A 22650-nucleotide genomic window follows, 5' to 3' on the forward strand; every position below is an offset into this window, starting at 1 on the left:
TGGGAAAGGTTCATGCTACAATTTTCATTTTAAAAAGGCAACATGATATAAAATATAGAATAAGATCTGTTTTTTAACGTGTACATGCACACAGAAAAGATGCTGAAATGTTCACACTATCATATCTGGGTGTTGGAATAAATAAAGGTTTTCGGGTTTTGTTTTATTTTGTTTTGTCTTGTTTTGTTTTTTTGAGACGGAGTCTTACTCTGTCTCCTAGGCTGGAGTGCAGTGGTATGATCTCGGCTCACTGCAACCTTCACCCCCCAGGTTCAAGTGATTCTCCTGCCTCAGACTCCCAAATAGCTGGGATTACAGGTGTCTGCCACTGCGCCCAGCTAATTTTTTTTGTAGTTTTAGTAGAGACGGGGTTTTACTGTCTTGGCCAGGCTGGTCTTGAACTCCTGACCTCAAATGATCCACCCACCTAGGCCTCCCAAAGTGCTGGGATTACTGAGCCACCATGCCCAGTCCAATAAAGGTTATTTTTAAAGAGAAAGAGAGATAAATGGGGAGGAAAAGGGGAAAGAAGAAGAGGCTGGAGTACAGTGTCATGATCATAACTCTCTGTAACCTCAAACTCCTGGCCTCAAACGATCCTTCCACCTCAGCCTCCCAAGTAACTGGGATTTCAGGCCCAGCTTGCTGTTCATTTCATTATCTTTCTTCAAGCATTTTGTTTGACGTTGGAGAATAAGAGATCTAGTGAATCGCAGGCCACCAGTGAATACAGGTCAAACATGTTTGCAGAGACCAGGGAGACCAGATAAGCCACAGACCCCAAGGGTCTCCCCTCAGTTGTTTCCAAATAAAAAAACCACTGGGTAAGCCAAGGAGTGGGAGCATCAGCAAACAGGCCCTGTGACATGGCAACAAGCAGCTGGGGTGTACCTGCCCTGTCCCCAGAGAAAGGGGAGGCAAGGTGGGGGAAAGAGAGGACCCTTTCCTTGCTGGGCTCCCCCGGCCTCACTTTTTCCTGTGTATCTCCCTGGAAATCTCTGCTCCCTCAGTATAAGCCCCTAGAATCCTGTGCATCTAAAGCTACTTATCTTTCCCAACACGGGGCCCTCAGTCCTGGGATAAGGTATCATCCCTGAGTCCTGGGGCTAGGGCCCTCCTCTTTCTCCATTCCTCCTGAGGGAACCCTTAGGACCAGTCACGGGCTCACCTGAACAAAGACAGGGAACACCAGGACTTTGGGGGCCAGGGTGACATAGGTGCCGTAGCTTGAGTGCGTGGCATGCGGCCTCACGACTGGGCAATTTTGGTAGTTCCCGTGGCCCTTCATGGTCTGCACTGTCTTCATCAGCCGTGACTTCTTCCCCAGGCCCGTGTAGGACTTCCCTTTACTGGGACTCCCTGATTCTGTGAAACAGAGATGGGGGACTATGAGACATTTTCATCACTCCTGCAAAGGTGTCCCCTCTGTAGAAACGGGGCACGGACTCACTCTGTCAACAACCACTTACTGAGCAGCTACTTTGTGCCAGGTCCTGCGCACGATGCGAAACACAGGGAGGCCTCACATGGGCTCGGGCCTCAAGGAATTCCCTCACACTCTAGTGAGAGACACTGACACGTGAGAAAGCAAGTCCAGGGCTAGCACAGCGCTGGGCACCACCAGCTATGACGGAGGCAGCATGCTCCACCTGCTGCCCCAGGCCTGGATCGGACTTTCCAGTTTGGCCTCACGCTTTTAAAAATCAAGAAATCGCTCAGATTTGAAAAATCAGAAGATCTGGCCTCACTGAGCCCACAGTCCCATGTGGAACAATCAGTTAGAGCAGAGTGGTGACCAGCCTGTGTGGCAGGGCACACGCTCTCCTCACCAGACCCCCACACCATTCCCACTACTCCCTGCACAACCTCAGCCCAGCCCAACCTGTTTCCTCCCTCCCTGCCCCACAGACAAAAATCCACAGCAGCAGCAGCAGAGACCAAAGGCTTTCCCAGGATGTACTGGAGTCAAGGGAGCTAGAGCAGCCTGGCCCACTCCAGTCAGTTTAGAATAAGGAGTAGCACTTGCTGCCCCAGGTCACAGTAAAGCACACAAGCTTCGAAGCCAGGTGGCTGTGCTCAATCCTGCTCCCCTGCTTACCAGCTCGGTGAACTTGGGCAATTTATTTCACCCTCAGAGTCTTGATTTCCTCAACTGCAATAACAGTGCCAAGCTCACTGGGTTACAGTGAGGATTAAATGAAATGCTCTAAGTGAAGTCTTTGGAACAGTGCCTGGAACCTAGTAAGTGTGTGATAAAAGTTAGCTGCTAACTCGTTGTTTCGTTGTTCTGATTTCTCCACTTGGAAAAGCAAGTTTGGGAGTCAGGTGCCCCGTAGGACTCTGGTAATCCCAGGCTTCACTGTATTCAGGAGGTACTCCAGCTTGACCACCAACTCACAAAGCATTCTAATCATAAGGAAAGACAGAGAGAGAAACAGAGAAACAAGGCCACCCCCAGGAAGGAGAGCAGAGGCTGTAATGGTGGTGGGGGGGTCCCTCTTTGAGGGGACACTGATGGACACACACCCCTCACCCTGAACAAGGGATGGTGCCCAGGTTTTTTGTTGTTTTTTGTTTGTTTGTTTGAGATGGAGTTTCGCTCTTGTTGTCCAGGCTGGAGTGCAATGGCCAATCTCGGCGCACCGCAACCTCCGCCTCCCAGGTTCAAGTGATTCTCCTGCCTCAGTCTCCCAAGTAGCCAGGATGACAGGCATGCGCCACCACACCTGGCTAATTTTGTATTTTTAGTAGAGACAGGGTTTCTCCATGTTGGTCAGGCTGGCCTTGAACTCCCGACCTCAGGTGATCCGCCCGCCTCAGCCTCCCAAAGTGCTGGGATTACAGGCATGAGCCACCATGCCCAGCCTGTGCACAAGTTTTTATCGTGTCCCATCTAGTGGGCAGAGGGACAAAACACAAAGTTGCTAAAAAGTCAGGGGTTCCTGGACCAAGCAGGTGGGAAGGAAACTCCAGAGCAGTTAGGGGAAACTCCACACACTCCTGGGCCCCTTCTAAGGCATTCCTGCTACTGCGTGGCAACTACCAGGTCCTCACTGACCTGGGTGCCCAGCCTGGGTCCCGGGCACAGGCCTCCTTCTGCTGCCAGCAGCCCTGGCCGCGAGGGGGGAGCCGGTGGCCTGACCCCAGCTATACCTCAGGGAAGCTCCCCACCAACGCGCACCCACGGTGTCGGAGGAAAAACTCACCTCAGAAGGTTTCACACTGGCTTCCTCCTCCCACCGCCTGCCCCTTCTCACCGAGCAAGGTGAGAAAAACAAGTTGACTCCCCCCATGCCCCTGACAAGTGACCACTGATCACAGACGAATCTGGGGGCAGTGCTCAAACCACCATAACTCAAACCACTTCCTGCCTCTTCTGTGAGTCACATAGAGAGGAGTAGAATGAGCATGAGCTCAGGATGGGCACAGGAGGAACAGACACAAGGAAGATGTCACATAGCTCCCTGTCTGATCTGGCCCTGCACATCAGCCCCAGAGGGGTGTGTGCTGCCAGGCCCTGGACCCTTTGCTTAAAGCACCATCCTGAGTCTCAAGATCCTCACTGAATTTGAGTTGGATAAGACACCCGAGCTTGATCACTGACTTCCCAAGTTCGAGACAGTCTGTGTAACCCTGAACAGCTTCCTTCCTTCTCTGAATCAAAGTTTTCTCCACTTTGAAGTGGAGATAATACTGATTGCTGCCTTGCTTGCCCCAGGGCCAGTGGGAGGTTCACACAAGAGACCTGATGGAAGAGTTTGGTGGATTGTACCACAGTGTGAGTAGTCAGGGCATTATCACAAACCCTAAGCCTCCAAGTAATCTACCTATCAGGGCTAGTAGAAGGACAGGCAAGGCTGCTGGGTCTCAAACTGTGCTTTGAATGAAACCCCATGGCCAGCCTGGATCTAGACAGTCTAATTTAACATGGTCAAGCCTAGAGCAGAGAAGGCAAAACCATGCAGGACTGACAAGTAGGTGACTGGAGCAAAATAGACCAAAATTAAAGATGGGTACCCTTTGTAGATGCCAAAATCTGGGTCCTGGGCCCCTAGTCTCAGATTAAAAAATTGATTTCTTCCCTTCTCTAGCCCAGGAGCCCAGGGCTGTCACAGAATCCTCACCAAAGGCCTCACCTAAAGCAACCAACACATAACTCTGCCTTCAGAGAGGAAAAGTTGGCTCAGCCCCATTTGGTAGACAAGGAAACAGGTCTGGAATGGTAGGGTGACTGGTCATTTGGTCAGTAAATTATACAAGGCAGGATTAACCCAACCCATGCAGCAGTCATGCCCTCGTGTCCAATCTCCACCCACCCCTGGATAATATGTGGCCATTGGGAGTGGCTCTAGCTCTACAAAACTGATTTTTTTTTTTTTTTTTTTTTTTTAGAACAGTACAGCTTGCAACCCAGTTACTGAGTTCTGTGAAGGCAAACTCATTTACTTCCCACCTGCTACCGATGTCTGGTCCAAACCCCCATATCACCCCTTTTTCCTCCAACACCTGCTTCACCGACCAAATACAGTAATTACAGGGCTTTGCTCCCAGATTCTGAGGCGAGCCCTGGCAGCCACCCTGCCCTGACAGTGGCAAATCTGAAGCCAGGTCACCTTTACAGGGCAGGGACAATGTCAAGGACACCAGCAGCCCTGGGAAACATGCCAACCACAGCCGGGCAGGCACTCCAGGCTCCGGAAGGGCACCAGACCCTATTCAACTCAGGATGGCTTAACTCTCCCTTCTATTCAACTTAGGATGGCCCAACACTCCTGAAGGGCTATATCTTGGCAGCCCAGCCAGAGGAGGGGGACTGAGAAGCCGGCACCCTGGTGACAGCCTTAACCTCTGGACAACTCCAAGTGTGTTTAAGGGAAATTATGTGCCCTGAATTTCACCCTTTCCTCTGAATCCTAAAACTGTGAGCTACAAAGACTTCATCCCTGGTAAAGAGTGAAGATTTGTTATTATGAAGAATACATAAAGTCAAGATCTTAATACAATGCATTCAAAGAGCTACCATGGTTATTAATATCATCATCATTTCCTCACTTGTCCCTTTCCCCATGGCTTAGATGACTGTGCTCTTGCTGACTTACTGTGTATTATACTCTCAGAGGGGAATGCAACATGGATACAGACTAGAAGCACAGCAGGGAGACACAGAGGTACCTCTAAAACTGAGAAGGGATCAACCCCAGACACCAGCTGTGTGCATGGGCCCACTCCAGGCAGCACACTTCTCCAGTCCCCCTCCTCCACGACCAGACTCCAAAGCCTCAGAGGCAACCCAAGTCATTCTCCTTCAGTCAGTCACACAACCAAAATTCTACTGAGTATCTGCTATCTGCCAGGCCCTGGGTCCTGCACTGAACCTACACAAATGAGCCAGGCCTAGTCCTTAACCCTAATGAATTCCCTACTGAGCAGCGGCATCTTCACTCTAACCTAATGTGCCGACCGAAAGCTTTTTAAAAACTCATCGTTGATGGAATACTACTCAGCCATAAAAAAAAAGGAATGAATTAACGGCATTTGCAGCGACCTGGATGAGATTGGAGACTATTTTTCTAAGTGAAGTAACTCAGGAATGGAAAACCAAACATTGTATGTTCTCAGCGATACATGGGAGCTAAGCTGAGGACGCAAAGGCATAAGAATGATACAATGGACTTTGGGGACTTGGGGGGAAGGGTGGGAGGGGGACAAGGGATAAAAGACTACAAATAGGGTGCAGTGAATACTGCTCAGGTTATGGGTGCACCAAAATCTCACAAATCACCACTAAAAATCTTACTCATGTAACCAAATACCACCTGTACCCCAAGAATCTATGGAAAAATAAAAAATAAAAATAAAACTCATCATTGAATTGCTGTGGGACTTCTCCCCAGAAGGAACACAGATTTATTTCCAACTGACCAGGCTCAACTGCCCAAATGCCCTGGACCGGAGAGAAAGAAGGTGTCTTCCATCAGCGTTCCTGAGCCTGATAGGAGTGCTTTACACACGCAAAAGGCACAAGCACTTTTCCAACTACCCCTATAAGCATCGCCTTCACATCACCGAGAGGGGAACAGCAAGGAAAAAAAGTCTATGAGTGGCTAAGCAAAAGCCACTGTCAAGGAAGGCGGTCCAGACACCAGATGGACTTCCGAGTCAAAGCTCTCTGGCAGGCACTTGAAGGATCTCAAGGAATGCCCAGCCAGCTTCAGCCTCAAGACCGATATCTCAGCCTTCCTGGGAGAAGAAAGTGGTTTTGAGCTCACCTTCCATCCCGATTTTAAAAGCCAAAGAAGAAGAATCCATCCAACAGCAGAGACATTTGTGCATTTCAAAGACAGCTACCCTCTGTACAGCATCTCTCAGGATACAGGCAACTACTCACAACCATTCTCTCATGGGATCCTCCCAACAACCCCCTGAGGTAGGAATTATTGACCCCATTTTATAAATGAAGAAACTGAGGCTCAGCGAGGGGACACAATTTTTTTTTTTTTTTTTTTTTTAGACAGAGTCTCTCTCTGTCACCCAGGCTGGAGTGCTTGGCTCACTGCAACCTCCGCCTCCCAGGTTCAAGTGATTCTCCTGCCTCAGCCTCCCGAGTAGCTGGGACTATTGGCACGCACCACTACGCCCAGCTAATTTTTGTATTTTTAGTAGAGACGGGGTTTCACCGTGTTAGCCAGGATGGTCTCGATCTCCTGACCTGGTAATCCACCCACCTTGGCCTCCCAAAGTGCTGGGATTAAAGGCATGAGTCACCATGCCCAGCTGAGGGGACATGATTTACTCAAAATCACATAGTTAGAACTCTAACTCAAGACCTCCCAGCTCCACGCTCCATGACTCCCTTCCATGCAAGCCCAACCACATTGCCTCTGGCACCCAACATATATCAGTTGCTCAGTAAAATTGGATGAATATCAGTTGAATGCCTGAGGCCTGGACACACTGTCTCTTAAACTGCCCTGGTAAGATCCCCTCTCCTCCTTCTTAGTTCTGGCTTCAAGGAAGAAAGACATTGGTTCCATGAGTGAGAAAAGGTACCACATGGAAAGAGAGTCTGTGTCGATAGGCTAAGTGATCTTGACTCCATTGGAAAGGCCTCAGAACTCAGGGCAGAGGCTGGGCCAGGCCTTAGCTGACCCTTGCTGTCTCTCTGAGCTAGGAGGGCACAGCAGCAGCAGGAGACTCACCTTCAGGGATGGTATCCTCCTGGTACACAGGCCTGAGCAGCTGTAAGGGAAAGACAGGAGAACCGCCTCAGCCCCAGGAGCAGGGCAGGACAGCCCAGGAGGCTGCTGGACACAGGGGCCCCAGGGGAGAGGAAGTGGAGCACCTCAGGGCACAAGAGAAAAACAGCGGTTCTGGTAACCAGCTGAGGGAGGAGGCAGGGAGAGAACACAAAATCCCAGAATATTCAAGTTAAAAGAGGCTTTATGGGTTATGAAGTCTAACCCCTTGGCAAGTCCCCAACTTCCTTTACAGCAGCTCATTCCAAAGTGCATTCCATGGAACACTGGAATGGTAAGACGGTACCAACCACGCCCTCAAGGGTGCCCCCATCAGGCAAGTTTGGGAAATGCGGTGTTATTTGGGTGACACCACCTGCCAAAAGAGCCTCTACTAGGCTCCTTTGCACTGGGAATCTCCTAGATGAGAAAGAGAGTATGGGATATGTCTCAAGCTTATCTGGCCTCAGAACACCTTTTTTCTAGAGTATCTCATGGGACTAATGTTTTGGGGAGTGCACTCCATCATCCCACCATGCAATCATGCAGTGTCTGCTTTCACCCCTCCTATGATGGGGGCTCACCACCTACCAACACAGCCCATTCCACTGGGGAAAAGCACAGGCTGGTAGAAAGCTGTTCCTTCTGTGAGTTGAAATCTTCCAGCCTGTGCATGCCCCTGTTCTTGGATCTGTGCCCCAAGGCCACATAGACCCATCTGTCCTCCCCACAAAGAACAGCCTTGAAGAAGGCAGAGCTAGCACATACCCCATCTCCTTGCCCAACATCGCAGCCCCTCGCAGGCTCCTCATCACACAACTTTGGGTCTTCAAGTCTTCCTGGCCTCCCACAGGGACCCAATACCCTTCACCTTCCCCACACCAGCTGTCCATACCTGGCTCCCAGGATTCAGCGGGGCCAGGATGATGTAGTTGGGGTCAGTGGGGGCAGTGGCACGGGACAGCGCAGGCAGGGTGTGCTGGCCTCCGCGCTTGGCCACCTCGGTGTAGCGCTCCCAGCCGCCAAGCAGCAGCCCATCAGAGCTGTCACATACCAGGTGGCAGCTGTGGCGCTGCTCTGGCCGTGCCTGGGCCCCATGGGTACAGTTCTTCTCCCGTTTGTTGGGGGGTGACTGGAGGTCATGTGTCGACTTGCAGGAGGCCCGCCGCAGGACCCCGCCATCTGGTCCTGGCTTGACCTGGGGGACCATGCGCCACACGAGTAGGATGATCTCACTGGGGCAGCTCCTAGAAGTTGGGGGATCACACAGAGAGGTTGAGCCTGGGGAAAACCAGTATCAGCCAGAGTGAGGGCCCACAGGGCAGGGAGGATGATGGGGGGGAAAAGGAGGCAGATGCAGCGGGGAAGACCCCAGTGTTGGGGCAGGAAGGGATGCAAGAAGCCATTTAAAGAAGAGACAGCAAATGGGTCACCTAGGTCAATTCCTATTGATGGGCAGTGGCTGAGAAAGACCCTGAGGTCAATGCCAGGTTCAACAGGAAAGAGTTCCATACTCAATCCATGATGCTTGTCATAAGCAAGATATAAGCAAGTAAAGCTCGGAGGTCAGCTAAGTGCAAGCCCTCATCTGGCATTCCAGAAGCAGACCTAAAATCAGGCCATCGGGGTGTTACCCTAGGGGATCAAAATTTGGGAGACTCCAACATTTTCAAGAATAATTTTTTAATTGTGCAATTGAAACATTTGCAACATCTTCATGTCCTTAAATAACAAATGGACTTAGCTCTAAGGTAGCAGAAATAATTAGCTAAAGCAGAAAGCAACCCCCTGGTGCCCCATCCTGAACCACAGAGTCTGAGAGCATCTTCCCTGCTGTTTGCTCTGGAATCCGAAAGTGCTCTGAGCCTGAACCTTCCATTCTCAGGCCAAGAAACAGATTCCTTGAGGAGCAAAAGGAATTGCCTGCTCACAGCTGGGCAAAGGAGGGAGCAGCAAGAGCTGGGCCAGGCAAGGCAGTGTGCCCAGGGGTGGGGAGGGTGTGCCATCAGCCTGAGGCCCCAGGCCACCCGCTGCCCCCTGTCACCGGATCTCGTGGGCCAGCTCCACACATTTCCAGTGCTCCACAGGCCTCTCGTTCAGCTGCAGCACCGTGTCCAGCTGCTGCAGCCCTGCCCGTTCTGCCGGACCCCCTGCAGGGACAAAGAAAAGCCATTCAGGGGCCCCTGAAGCCCAAGACCCCTTCAAAGGACCTGGAGTCCTTTGCTGCCATGGTGACCTCAGACAAGGACCTCCCTTTTTCTCTAAGTTTGTTCATCTGTGAGATGAGGGGCTGAACTTGGTGCCTCTCAAGAGTCTTTAAAGAAGGCATCCCTTTGCCTTCCCTTCTCCCTGCTTGCCTCCCCTACTGCTGGCTCACCTCTCTGCAGTCCACCCTTCCACCCAGGCCCTTACCCCTCCCCAGGGCCTTCTACTCCATTGAGAACCTTCCCTAGGGCCAGGTTCCCACACTCCATTCATTCCTTCTCTGTCAATCATTGTGCACAAACCTCATGCCCACCCCTGTGCAGGCACTGGAAACACCCTGACCACTGAGCCCTGGCTTCTGTCTTTGAGATGCTCACTCTGTGATTAAGAGAAATCTTCACTTGTAAAAAGTAGGGAAGGATGGCTCTTTTTAAGCGCTGATCAGGCTCAGGATAGGATACAATACCAGCTTCAAATAGAGTTCACAAATGACTCTCGTTTTCCCATGCAGCCACTGCTGAAAATATAGGTTTAGTTCCTGTTCAAACTGATTGGGAAACAAAATATAAAAACCTATTTTCATTTTGATAAAAACAACAAAAAAAGTGGGCATATTTTATAAATGGCAGTTTCACCTATGGTCACTTAAAAATATTTTGAAAAGCCAGGACACTTTGCTCCAGTTTGGGGCTCCCCTTTTAGTTCCAGCCTCTGTTTGCAAAGCCCATATGTGTGGTGGGCAAGGGGAGCTGGCATCCCCCTGTCACTCACTTACCAGAATCCACGGCCTGGACTCGGACTGGAGAGTCACAGCAGATGGTGAAGCCAAAGCCGTCCTTTCCCCTCGGAATGGTGATCTAGGACACAGTCCTGCCCAGTCACTGCCAGAAGCTGGAGGCTCCGGCCTCTATCCCAAGGTCAGGAAGCCCACAGCCCACCCCTGCCAAGAGCCACCCTCCTCTCCAAAGGAATTGGAGCCACAAAGGAGCTGGCCAGTCCCTCAGTGTCCCTATCTCAGCCCAGACAACTTGAGTACTGGGTTGTGGGCCAAGCAGGAAGGCCAGAGTTCAGCAGGTAAACCCATGCCGATATGGGGAGGACCTGGGATGGACAAGGTCTTGGAAAAGCAAACCTTGCCATCCTGAGCCCCAGCAGCTCAGCCCTTGACCCAAGGGCCCATCAGCACTGCACAACTCAGCCTCACCTTTGATCCACTGTTTTCCTGGCTCCCTTCCTCCTTTCTCACAGAAGTTCACAGAGCATTAGCCTGGGGCTGGCCCTGTGCTAAGGGCCCAAAGACAAGACCAGCCTGGTCACTGCTCTCCCAGAGCACAGAGGAGGGAACACTGGGACACACTCACTCCATCTCAGGCCAAGGGTCAGAGGAAGAGAGCTGGGGTTCTGGGGGTCAATCTGTGGCCAGGGCCCCAAGGCATCCAGTGATGACTCCCAGGTAAGGGGCAGGTAAAGTCACAAATAGGCTTCCTGGCTGAGCCTGAACTAGCCACTGACTCATGTGCCTGCTGAGGCCCATTGGCTTGACAGGTCCACAACTCCTACTTTCAGAAGTCCATGAGAGGGCCTTGCCATCTGGATGCTCTTTTCTTTTCAAATTGGCACACAATTATTGAGCTCCTACTGCATGCCAGGCTCTGCGGACGTACAGAAGCACACAGCCTTGGTCTCTGCCTCCCAGAGGAGCACGAGGGTACACAAACCTCTCCAGAGCAAAGCAGGGCACAGCAGGCACTAAAGTAAAGCAGGAGGACTGGGCCATTCTCAGTCCTTTATGCTCCGACTGTGGACGCCATGCTCGGCACACGATAGGAATTCAGCAGAGGCTATTGTAGGGAGGACAACCTAGCAGTTTCCCACCCACAGGAGGATGTAGGGTGGTATGCCAGCCAAGTCTGGCTGCTAAAGACAGCACAAATCAGAAAAGGGATTCAAGGGGTCCCAAGAGACCCCCTAGAGAAAGTGGGACTTGGGGTAGGCCCTAGTGAGGCACAGGGAAGGGTGTCCCAGGCAAGTTGAAAGAGGCAGCTCAGCAAGCCTGGAAAAGGTCAAGGGTGCCGGCCTTGTCAGGAGACTTCTGTCTCCTTCCTTTGAGGGTTGTCCCTGCAAGACTGGGCACCTGCACTCATTCACCTGCCAACCATCCCAGGGCCAGGCATGAGGAAGGTGAGTGGGAGGGAGCCCAGAATGACCAAGGGCTTTGGAAGCTGCAGGGACCTCTGAGGCTCTGCTTCCCACCAGCCCCGGGCCTGGATTCAAAGCGAGTTTGTAAAACAGGAAATCTGACAGACAAGGGGAAGGGGGAGGAGGCAGGAAAATACCCTGTTCCCATAAGAATTCTGGGAAAACACGCAGCTAAGACAGGAAGAGAAAAAAATGGAAAGAAAGAAAGAAAAACAAACGCGGGTGTGAGTATGGAAAGCTGGGGGAAAGGAGCAGCCACTCGTTGCCAGGCCCGCCTGAGGCCAGGGAAGACGCCAGGAGCCTGGCCCCCTCCATGGAACCAGCGAGGATTTTTTTAGGGGTCTCACAAGCCAACCCTCAACCTAAGCACAAGCCGGGGTCCCAAAGCCCATCCAGCACTTCCCCACCCCTACCCCACCCAGGGCCAAAGCCCCCTGCATAGAAAATCCATGCCGGCACCCTGGGCTCTGGATGGCCAGTTTTGGGGCAGTAGCTGGAGAGTGGGGTCTGGGGAGGAGTGTGCTCCAAGAAAACAGCCTCCTCCTCCCACACCCAGACCCCACATCCAAGCAGGACTGTGGGCTGGGGCCCCTTACTCTCCTGTGCCAGCCCAGACCACAGTCCAAGCCAGTTGGGGGTGTGAAGGAGCGGAAGAGGAGAGGGTGCCAGGAGGCAAGCTCACCTTCTAGCTCGGAGGAAGCAGAATTATGCTCTGTCCACCATGATCACTGACCACACTGAGAGGGTAGTGTCCAAAGAACCTGACCATCCCTACAGCCCCCAGGGAAATGAGTACACCCATTTTACAGAAAGGAGATAAGATCCGAAGTGCCACCTCCTCCACCCTCCTGCTTTCAGCCCTGCTCTGACCAGGAGGTGAAGGGAGCAGCCCTGCCCCAAGTCCTTGGCAGCTTCTGACAGAGCCTGTCCTTCCTGCAGGTGGTTCTCACTCTTTCCTGTCCAGGGCAGGAACAGCCACTGCTCCCAGGTCTCACCCATGCCAGCCCCTCACTTCTGTTCTCCTGTCTAGTTTCTGCTCCTCTGTGCTGCCTAGACTGTAATCCCCAAATGCCACCATGTATTAAACACCTCCTAGATAGATATGCACAGCAGATGCTGAGCCAGGCTCTTCGCACACATCATCCCATTCACTCCCACGGCACCATCGCTGGATTTCATTATCCCTATTTTACTGACTGACTAGGAGATAAAGGCTCAGAGAGGAACAGTGACTTGCTCAAAAGCTGCAGCTAAAGAGGAGCAGAGCTAGATTTGAGCTCAGACCTGACCAAAAGCTTGCTGCTCTCAATTCGGCACTGGTTTCTAACACAGAAACCATCTTGAACTCTGAGTCCCTGAGCCCTAGGTCTAGCCCACAATTGCTCCTGGCCCCACGCTGATGGTGAGCATGCCCCATCTTCTAGCCCATAGCCCCAAGGTGACCAAGAACTTCTAGATGTCCCATCCCCAGTGCTCTCTCTGTCTCACCACTCTGTCATCCAGATGCTAGTGTCACAGGGGCTGCTTTTCCCAGCTCCGGGAGGGCAGGAAACACAGAGTGGGGCCTGCAGGGCAGAGCCTCAGAGCTGGGGAGGGCTAGAGAGAGAATATTGGGTCCCCTAGCAGGCAGGTGTGTGGGGGGGCGGGGCGCAGAGGCCCCTCTGGGCATCCTCCTGGGACCTAAGCACTGCCTGTCAGAGGAGTCAGGACCCACAGTCCAGTCTGGTCATTAAAACAAACAGAGGGGCTTCTCTATGTGATTTTTTAAAACTCAGAACAATTTCAGAACTCCCTTTCAGATTAGATATCACTTGCCTTTACCATCCCTGATCCCATTCCTATTTTATGAGAAAAAATGGTCCATTACAGTTCTAGAAGAGGCACAGGGGGGCTAATGGGATCATCATGGCCCACTCTGCCCGCTTTCCAAGACCGGAGGCTGAGGCCAAACCCTCACTGTAAAGTTGGATTCCAAAGCCAAAGGAATCCTGAGCCATAGTGAGGCATCAGCAGTAGAGGGGAGGAAAGTTATATGTATGTACATAAACATGAAAACACCCGACCTCACATACGAGCACACGCCAATACACACACGCACAGGGGGCAGAATGGGCACTGCTGTCCCATCAGAAGCAGGAAAGTTAGCAAAAATACAAACTCTGCTCCCAGCTGCTCCGCAACCATGGCATTTTCAATCTCACACCCACAGCCCCTCCCCAAATAAAAAGAACAGAAAGCTAGCTGGATTATCTCACCAAAAACACCACCCAGCCAGTGGTTAGTACTCCACACAGAGCTGGGCCCTAAAGGGGCCTTGGGTCCAGCTCCTGCCTCTATCCTCCTCCCCCATATCCAAGTGTGCCTGCAGGGAGTAGGAGTGGGTAACAGAAGACCTTGTTGGGAGCAAGATCCTGCTCAGATGATCCCTCTACCCCCATCCCTGAACACTCCACAGGCTCCCCACAAGAGGCCAAGCACCCACCTGGCGGTAGCGGCGCTCCGAGCACACCTTGCAGAGCCCATTGAAGCGGTTCATGGCTGCAGGTCCTGCCTCAGCTGCCGCTCCATGAAAACCCAGCTCTCCCCCAGCAGCGGGAGCCCACACTGGACCCGTCAGCCTGGCATGAGCACCCTGGGAAGCCCGCCCCACAGAAGAATGGCAGGAAATCACCTCTCACCTCCCCAAGCCCTGTCTGTGCTGTGTGCCTCTGCACGATAAGCCTGAAGGCTTCCTGAAACCTCAGAATGACAAGGAAGAGGGAGAGTTTTATATTAAAATTCCTGTCAACTAGTTAGTATTCCCCGGGCCCGGCGGGGAGAGGGCCCCTTTGTTCTGGCTGCATTCTCCGCCATGGGCCACTTTGTGATTCCAATGTTCTCACAAACACCCCTCCGAACCCAGGCAGAAAACGCAGCTGCTCTATAACAACTCCTCCTCCCCCTGCAAGTCCCAGTGTCCCTACTGGAAATCCAGGAGACTACCCCAGCCTAAAGAATCCAAGGACACCTTAGGGGGTTACACTCACAGACATCCCATCTCAAGACAGGGAACATAACACATTTAGAGTCTGAAGACCTGCCTGCCACTTGGAAACTACTTAAAAGTCAGTTTCGGCCAGGCGCGGTGGCTCATGCCTATAATCTCAACACTTTGGAAGGCCAAGGCAGGTGGATCACTTGGGGTCAGGAGTTCGAGACCAGCCTGGTCAACATGGTAAAACCTTGTCTCTACTTTAAAAATACAAAAATTAGCTGGGCGTGGTGGCAGGCACCTGTAGTCCTAGCTACTCGGGAGGCTGAGGCAGGAGAATCGCTTGAACCCAGGAGGCAGAGGTTGCAGTGAGCTGAAATCACACCACAGCACTCCAGCCTAAGCGACAGAGCAAGACTCTGTCTCAAAAAACAAAAAAGTCAATTTATTTGTCTTTTGTCCATGGAAGTGGGTTGCTGTCAGGATCTGGTGATACATGGACCATCAAGTCAAATGTAGAAGGGATTTCCAGGCCATCAGACAATCCAGCCTCCTCATCTTACTGACAAACAAACTGAGGCCTGGAGAGGTTATGATCAAACAGCAGGGCAGTGTGGGGCTAGGACCAGAACCCGGGTCCTACTTCCTGCCTGGCAGTCCCAGGATAGCATCCTGCAGAGCAGCACATGGTGAGCCCAGCTGCTTTTGCCCATCTCAGAGCCCCTGGGGAAGCCCAGCCACGCACTCAAGTCCTTGATGACAGAGGGTTCCTTGGTTCAGCCCAGCTTTTGTTGCTGTGTGACTGTGGGCAGGTCACCTAGGTTTCTGGGCCTCCATCTCCCCACGTGCACAGCACAGGAGCTGAAGAGATAGACTCCGGGGGCTCTCCCTGAGCCACAGCCAAGCCTCTGACAAGGACACCCTCTTTGCTGAGTCCCACAGACATCTCTGAGCGCGCAAGCTCAGGAAAATCCAATACACCTCAGAAAAAGGCCCCCAGGGGCTCGAGGCCTGTGTGCAGAATCCAACACGCAGCAGGATTTTACAAGCCACCAAGAAACCTATGATGTTGGAGGAAGCAAACTTATGGTGTTGACACCCATGTAATTTCCATGAATCATGAGGCAGACCCCCTGATCACCATGCTCTCTGTGCGTGGCAAGTAGAGAGACAGGGGGAAAGGTCTTTGCAGTTCCCCACAGAAGGCAGAGGAAAGCTTTTCAACTAATGAAGCCACAGAAAACAAACCTGACAAGTTACTCCTGGCAAGTTTCTTTGTCTAACCCAGTCGCAGCTAGACACATGTGCCTGGTAAACTGAAATTACTTAAAACTAAAGTTGACACTCAGTTCCCCGGTCACACCAGCCACATTACAAGTGCTCAGTGGCCACAGGTGGCAGGTGGCACCACACCGGCCAGCACAGCTCTAGACTGCTCCATGGGGAAGGGCCTTGGACAGGTCCGGAAATGCATCCCAGCACCTAGCACAGGGCCCAGCCCTAGGTGTAAATATTTAATGAATGATGAATAAGTGAATGACTTGAGTCAGTGAACATGAAAATGTTTGGTACATTGTAATATGCCGATATTGTGTAATATGTAAGATACTATTAGGAACTACAGCAACGTTGTATATTCCCAGGTAGGCCATGCACAGGAGGCAGTGTGCCACAGCACACTGAAAAGGCAGCCAGCCCTCACTCAGAGCCTGCCTTCACCACCTGCCAGCTGTGTGGCCACGGAGAGGGCCTAATGCTCTGAACCGTGTATGTCCCTCTCATCTGTGAGATGCCAAAGTAACACCTGCCTCAGAGTGGGCAGTTAAGATTAGGTAAAAGCACCTGGTATACAGGGGCTAATGAATTGCTGGGAGTTTGTTTTGGCTGGAATGCAGTGGTGCGATCTCGGCTCACTGCAACTTCCACCTCCCAGGTTCAAGCAATTCTTCTGCCTCAGCCTCCCAAGTAGCTGAGACTACAGGTACCCGCCACCGTACCTGGCTAATTTTTGTGTTTTTAGTAGAGACAGGGTTTCACCATATTGGCCAGGCTGGTCTTGAACTCCTGACCTCAAGTGATCCACCCACCTCAGCCTCCCAAAGTGCTGGAATTACAGGCGTAAGCCACCACGGCCGGCCTGTTTTTTTGTTTTTTTTTTTTTTAATTGAGACAGAGTCTTGCTCTGTCACCCAGGCTGGAATGATCTCTGCTCACTGCAACCTCCGCTGCCTGGGTTCAAGTGATTCTCCTGCCTCAGCCTCCCAAGTAGCTGAGACTACAGGCGCCCACCACCATGTCTGGCTAACTTTTTTGTATTTTTGGTAGAGACAAGGTTTCACCACGTTGGCCAGGCTGGCCTTGAACTCCTGACCTCAGGTGATCACCCCCCTCAGCCTCCCAAAGTGCTGGGATCACAGGCGTGAGCCAGCATGCCTGGCCAAGTAATTCCCTCTCTTATTTGTTAAAGAAAACCATAGATCCCCTGCCATGCTCCGCAAAGAGATGGAATGAATTTTGGAGAATTCTCCCAACTCCTTACGTGAAAAAGGCTCCTTTCCAGACTTTAAGCCCTAATAGAGTGAGAACCCCTTGGTCTCAGGTTCAGAATCACAGCTGCCCCCTGACATCAAGCAGGTCTAACCTGAGACGGTGATTCAGCCTCAGTCCCAGGGGAAGCAGGGGGCCAAGAAAGCCTGTGGGAAGGGGAGGACTCGGTTTCTAGAGGCCCAAAGTTAGTAAGATCCAGATGCTTGCATTTCCAGAGGTGGGTGCCTGGCCCTTTCCCCACCCCTGCCACAATCATGGATACCCCAAGAAGAGCATTTATTGCCTGTAATACACCTCAGGAAAGTCAAGAAATCATTCCTTCCAAGTGCATGACTTGCCGAGTTTCAAGCACCAAATGCTACCCCTTTAGGGGTTTCCTGGGCCCAGGGGCTGACAAGGAGGAGATCCAGCCTCTGGAACAATGCCCTAGCTTGTCCCCACCTACCTTTAGTTTCTTCCCATTCTCAGCGTCCCCACCTCCTGGCATTCTCAGCAGTGGGTCTGGAAGGCAACAGAACAGAATCAGAAAACGCCTGGTGGCACAGAAGGCTCCCCTCCTCAGACCACCCAGAGGACAGTGCTGGGAAACAGGCCCATGGGTTTGCCCAGGACCACTCCTGGCCTCAGGATGTGGGGACACCTGAGGCTCGATCCAGACAAGGACTCAGGAGCCAGGGCTGCATGTGGGAAAGGCAGAACATAGAAAAGGGCCATGAAATCCGTGTTCTGAGCCTCAGGAATCATGGCAGGACCTAAACGCCCTGTCTGTAGAGGTGGGTATCCCAAGGTGAGCAAGGCAACCTGGGGGATCCCTGAGACATGGAGCTGGGAAGGAGCCATTGGGAAAGCATAAAGTACCCCACAAGCAAGGGAGCTAAACCACATGGGGTCAGGCCATAGCCTCTCCAATGAAAGTCCAACCAGACAAGCAGTGGAGGCATGGGCAAGAGGCTGCCTGCAGCGTGCACTCTAGCAGGTGCTCCTGAGAAGTCCCTGCACCCAGCAGGCTAATAGCAGCCTGGGTGGCAGGGGCCACCAAATACCAGAACTGATGCCACTATGCAGGAAAGGAGGGAGGGGGCAGGTCCTGGGAAGGGAAGCTGAAGGGGGTGTGCAGGTACCTCTCAGGGGCCGCAGTCGCCGCCTGGCCACCTTCAGGTGCTTGGTCCGGCCCAGGTGCTCCCCTAGGAGGTAGTACCAACCACTGATCTCCTGTCACGAGAGAAGGAATGACACACTCAGACACAGGAGGCAGAGGCACAAGTCAGGCAGCCACCAATCCCCCTCCAAAAGTAGCCACTGGACACCCTCCCACAGGAGAGAAAGACTCTCCAGCCTTCCTGCCCCTGAGCTGCCATGCCTGTACCTCCAGGAAGCCTTCCATGATGCTCAGGGCAGAGCTGGCTCTCCCTTCTGCCAAATTCCCACAGCCTCTTATCCTAGAGGACAACCATCTACTTGCCTGTCTCCCCGACTAAGTCGTGCACAGGCTCTTTGATGTACCTTGCACTATGCCTGGTATACAGTAGGAGCCATATTTGTTGACAGAACAGAAGTGAAGGAGTGAAAGAGGGATGGAGAGGCCAAAAGGCATCCTGTGGCTCCTGAGCAGTCTGCAGGGGGAACATCTTTTCCAGGAGAGTGAAGCCAAGGCTGCAGTCAAGAGAAGCTCTAGACCAGGCGTGGTGGCTCACACCTGTAATCCCAGCACTTTGGGAGGCCAAGACAGGTGGATCATCTGAGGTCAGCAGTTGGAGACCAGCCTAGCCAACATGGTGAAACCCTGTCTCTACTAAAAATACAAAAATTAGCCAGGCATGGTGGCAGGCACCTATAATCCCAGCTACTCAGGAGGCTGAGGCAGAGAATAGATTGAACCTGGGAGTCAGAGGTTGCAGCGGGCCAAGATCACACCACTGCACTCCAGCCTGGGCAACAGAGTGAGACTCCATCTCAAAAAAAAAAAAAAAGAGAGAGAGAAAGAAGCTCTTTAGGACTCACAAGCAGGATAAAGGTTCCTCAGTCACCCACCCCAGGACACAAATCTGCATGGCAGGCCATGCCACAGGCCACCAGGACATTTCCAGGGATGTGCAAAAGGAGTGCTCCCCACCCTCCACCTTCCAGTTTGGGGGGTCCAGTGCAGCATAGAAATTGATAAGGGACTGGTGACCCAGAGCAAGGAGTCTTGGGTCCCAAAGAGTCCTCCTCTAGCCTGAAGGAAAGTTCCACAGAGGATGGTGCTGCTCACTCCATCCTTGAGCACCTGTTAGGCCCAGAAATATCAGGCCTGGTAGACACAAGAAGAGGACCCCTGGAACAGACCATGGGCGCACCTGGCCTTCATCTTCTGGGGCAGGCCCAGGAGTGCACTGAGCCCCAAGGGATCTGCCAGTATCTTCAACAGAAGACACCAGACTCAGAGCCTCCTGGGAAGACTTGGGGCTGCCTAACAACTGCTCTCTGGCAAGACAAACCAAGAAGGGGACCCAAACTCTCAGGCAGGTAACAAACACAGTGCTGCTATGCAGGCCACCCCACCAGGCAACTGTCTCAGTGGGGCACCATCTCACAGAGAGAAGCCTTGCTCAAGGGCTGACAGAGAAACCCTGCCTGTACCGGCCCGGTCCAGTTGGGATGATTCTGAGAGAAGCGTCCTCAGGACCCACCTTGTCCGGAGTCAGGAGAGACTTCACCCCAAAGCTCATGCAGCCAATGAGTCCACTCTGTCTGGGAGAACAATTAAGGCTTGAGTCAGCACTTTTTGTTGGGCTCTATTGGGAGGTCCATTATCAAGTATAGCATGGGTTTGCCTGATGCACTGTAGTTTACAAAGCACTTTACCTGCATCATCACGTTTGATCCTTCTGACTCTGTGAGGCAGGCTAGAGAAGAGCTATTATCTCCATTTTACAGAGGGAGAAATGGAGACTCAGAGTCGGTCCCTTTCCCAAGGTCATAGGACAAGTTCAGCACTCCCTCTACCAAACACAAAAGCTCAGAAGTACTTCACGAGTTTTAACTGTTCTGGTGCTGGGTAGATCTGAAGAGCTGGTCCCCAGAGGGAACCTCCTTGCCCACATCAGTTGGTGATGCTCAGTGGAGAACAGTTATGGGACCTCAAGCTCAAGAAGTTTTGTCTCAGGTCAAGGAAGGAGCTGAGCAGTTCTTAGATGGCTACGCATCAAGGTCCAAACCAACCTGACACAAAAGCTGCTGAGACCAATCTGACCCGGCCACCAGCAGGGCAGATAAGCATGGGCCAGGGTCAGGCTTCACGGGGATGTCAGACTATGGCAAGGGGCTAAGTTCAATCTTCTTGGTTAAAAAGAATTTGCAGCTGGGCACGGTGGCTCATGCCTGTAATGCCAGCACTTTGGGAGACATAGGCAGGCAGATCACTTTAGGTCAGGAGTTTGAGACCAGCCTGGCCAACATGGCAAAACCCTGTCTCTACTAAAAACACAAAAATTGCGCTACATGGTGGTGCATGCTTGTAATCCTAGCTACTCAGGAGACTGAGGCAGGAGAATCACTTGAAACCAGGAGGTAGAGGTTGCAGCCTGGGTGACAGAGCCAAGACTCCGTCTCAAAAAAAAAAAAAGAAAAAAAGAAAAGAAGAAGAAAGAAGAATTCAGAGTTCCTGAAGAATGTCCACCATTGAGGCTCAATGTCCAATAATCAGGGAAGAAGAAAGAAGAAAGGAGGAGGAGGAGGAGGAGGAGAAAAAGAATTCAGAGTTCCCGAAGAATGTCCATCATTGAGGCTTAATGTCCAATAACCAGGGACTAAGATTTGGCAGCTTTTAATAATGATGGCATGGGCTGGGTGGAGTGGCTCACACCTGTAATCCAGCACTTTGGAAGGCATCACTTGAGCCCAGGAGTTTGAGACCAGCCTGGACAACATAGGGAGACACCATCTCTACACAAAAATTTTAAAATAGCAGGGCATGGTGGCATGAGCCTGTAGCCCCAGCTATTGAGGAGGCTGAGGTAGGAGGATCACTTGAGCCTGGGAGGTCAAAGCTGCAGTGAGCTGTGATTGTGTGTTACTGTTCCTCCCTCTTGGGAAGTGAGCAAGTCAGCACTAACAGGAGGCAGTTGCAGTGACAGAGCGAGACCCTGTCTCAAAAAAATAATAATGATAACATCGATTAATATTAATAAAGTCCAAAAATATCTTGCTATTGTTAGAGAAAAGGAAGTTTACAAAGCTGTAAATTTAATGAGTAATGTGAGTTTAATGAGAAAGATACCCGCAAAAATACTACAGTGGTTATATCTGGTAGGTAGGATTACTAGGGGTTTAATTTTCTTTCATGAGTTTTCACTGTTTTCATACGGAACAAGTATCCTTTTTGTAATCAGGAAAAAAAAAAAGACAGTATCAGTCTACTTTTAAGGACTTTTATTGTGCCACATCCTGTTCTATCCTGACAGTAGGGGATTTTTTATGTTATCTTTCTGTTCTCCTCTCTCTTACCCCATCCTCAACTTGGACTCCCTCACAGGTTGGTTTAATAATTATTAATCAAGAAACATCATGGATATTTAGGCTGGAGCATAACCCTGGAGGCTGGCTTCAATAGCTGGAGGACCCATATAGCTGAGAGATTTGGCATGTCCTATGGAAGGCACAATATCAAAGCCAAAGATGGAACAGGCTGCAGGATAGGTAGTAAACTCCCTAGAGATGCGTTTTCCAGAACCTGGTCTAAGGGAGCCTGAGCTAGAGCAGTGGTTCTAGCCAGAAGCGTACCACAAATCCAACTGAACAGCCTGTCTGAGGTATATGGCTCAGGACTTCTTCCTGAGCACCCAAAACTAGTTGGTCCAAGGTGGGGTTTGAGCATGGGAGCCTGGAGAAAGCTTTCCAGTGGATCCTGCCAAACACCCACTTACACCCGCCCCAGTCAAAGACCAGTGATCTATAAGGTCTTGATAAAGACATATTGTTCAGATTCTCCGGAAAGGGTGGCAGCTTAACACCTGACAGTCCTAAGCAAAACAAAACTAGCTTCTCACAGGCAGCCAAGTCAAGCGAGGGGTGGGGAGGCAAGATGCCAGGGGATTGTTCCTCAAAACTGGTCCACCTGCCTGCAAACTCATGCCCTGCCCCATGGCCCAGGGCTGAGGCCCCTGCTTCTGGCTGTCTCTTAACAGCTGCTCTCAGTTCATCACTCCTGCTCCCAGTTCCTCCAGCCTTGGCTCCATCTGCTCCCTTCTTCCTTGCCTCTCTCATCATCCAAGGCTTTATTAATAACCTATTCAAAAGGGACAATGAGCTCACCCCAATAAAGTGACTCTTCCATATCCACCTCCCCAGCCCACCACCAAAAACAAATACTCCTCCTCCTTGGGAAGTAGCCAAGTCAGCACTAATAGGAGGCAGTTGCAGTGACTATCATAAACAGCTGACACTAATCTGAGCTGCCATTCCAGAAAAGCCTTGGCAAGACTTTGCCAAAGTCCTCAAACCGATTTCATTTTA

At 51.7% G+C, this 22650-nt stretch overlaps 1 protein-coding gene across 3 annotated transcripts in view; it reads right to left on the minus strand.

Moving 5' to 3' along the window:
* RGS3 (regulator of G protein signaling 3) overlaps positions 1-22650 on the minus strand; it is a 131722-nt gene that overhangs the window by 79605 nt on the left and 29467 nt on the right. For all 3 annotated transcript variants that reach the window (XM_031934133.1, XM_023223789.3, XM_023223790.2), the window contains exons 6-13: positions 19827-19887; positions 18279-18369; positions 17603-17658; positions 10216-10297; positions 9280-9385; positions 8131-8482; positions 7200-7239; positions 1169-1365 (exon numbers count right to left, since the gene is read on the minus strand). In XM_031934133.1, coding sequence (XP_031789993.1) covers positions 1169-1365; positions 7200-7239; positions 8131-8482; positions 9280-9385; positions 10216-10297; positions 17603-17658; positions 18279-18369; positions 19827-19865 — 963 coding nt within the window. In that variant the 5' untranslated portion in view covers positions 19866-19887. The remainder of the gene's footprint in view (positions 1-1168; positions 1366-7199; positions 7240-8130; positions 8483-9279; positions 9386-10215; positions 10298-17602; positions 17659-18278; positions 18370-19826; positions 19888-22650) is intronic.

The sequence above is a fragment of the Piliocolobus tephrosceles genome, chromosome 14 (genome assembly GCF_002776525.5).
Source record: "Piliocolobus tephrosceles isolate RC106 chromosome 14, ASM277652v3, whole genome shotgun sequence".
Taxonomy (NCBI): Eukaryota; Metazoa; Chordata; class Mammalia; order Primates; family Cercopithecidae; genus Piliocolobus; species Piliocolobus tephrosceles.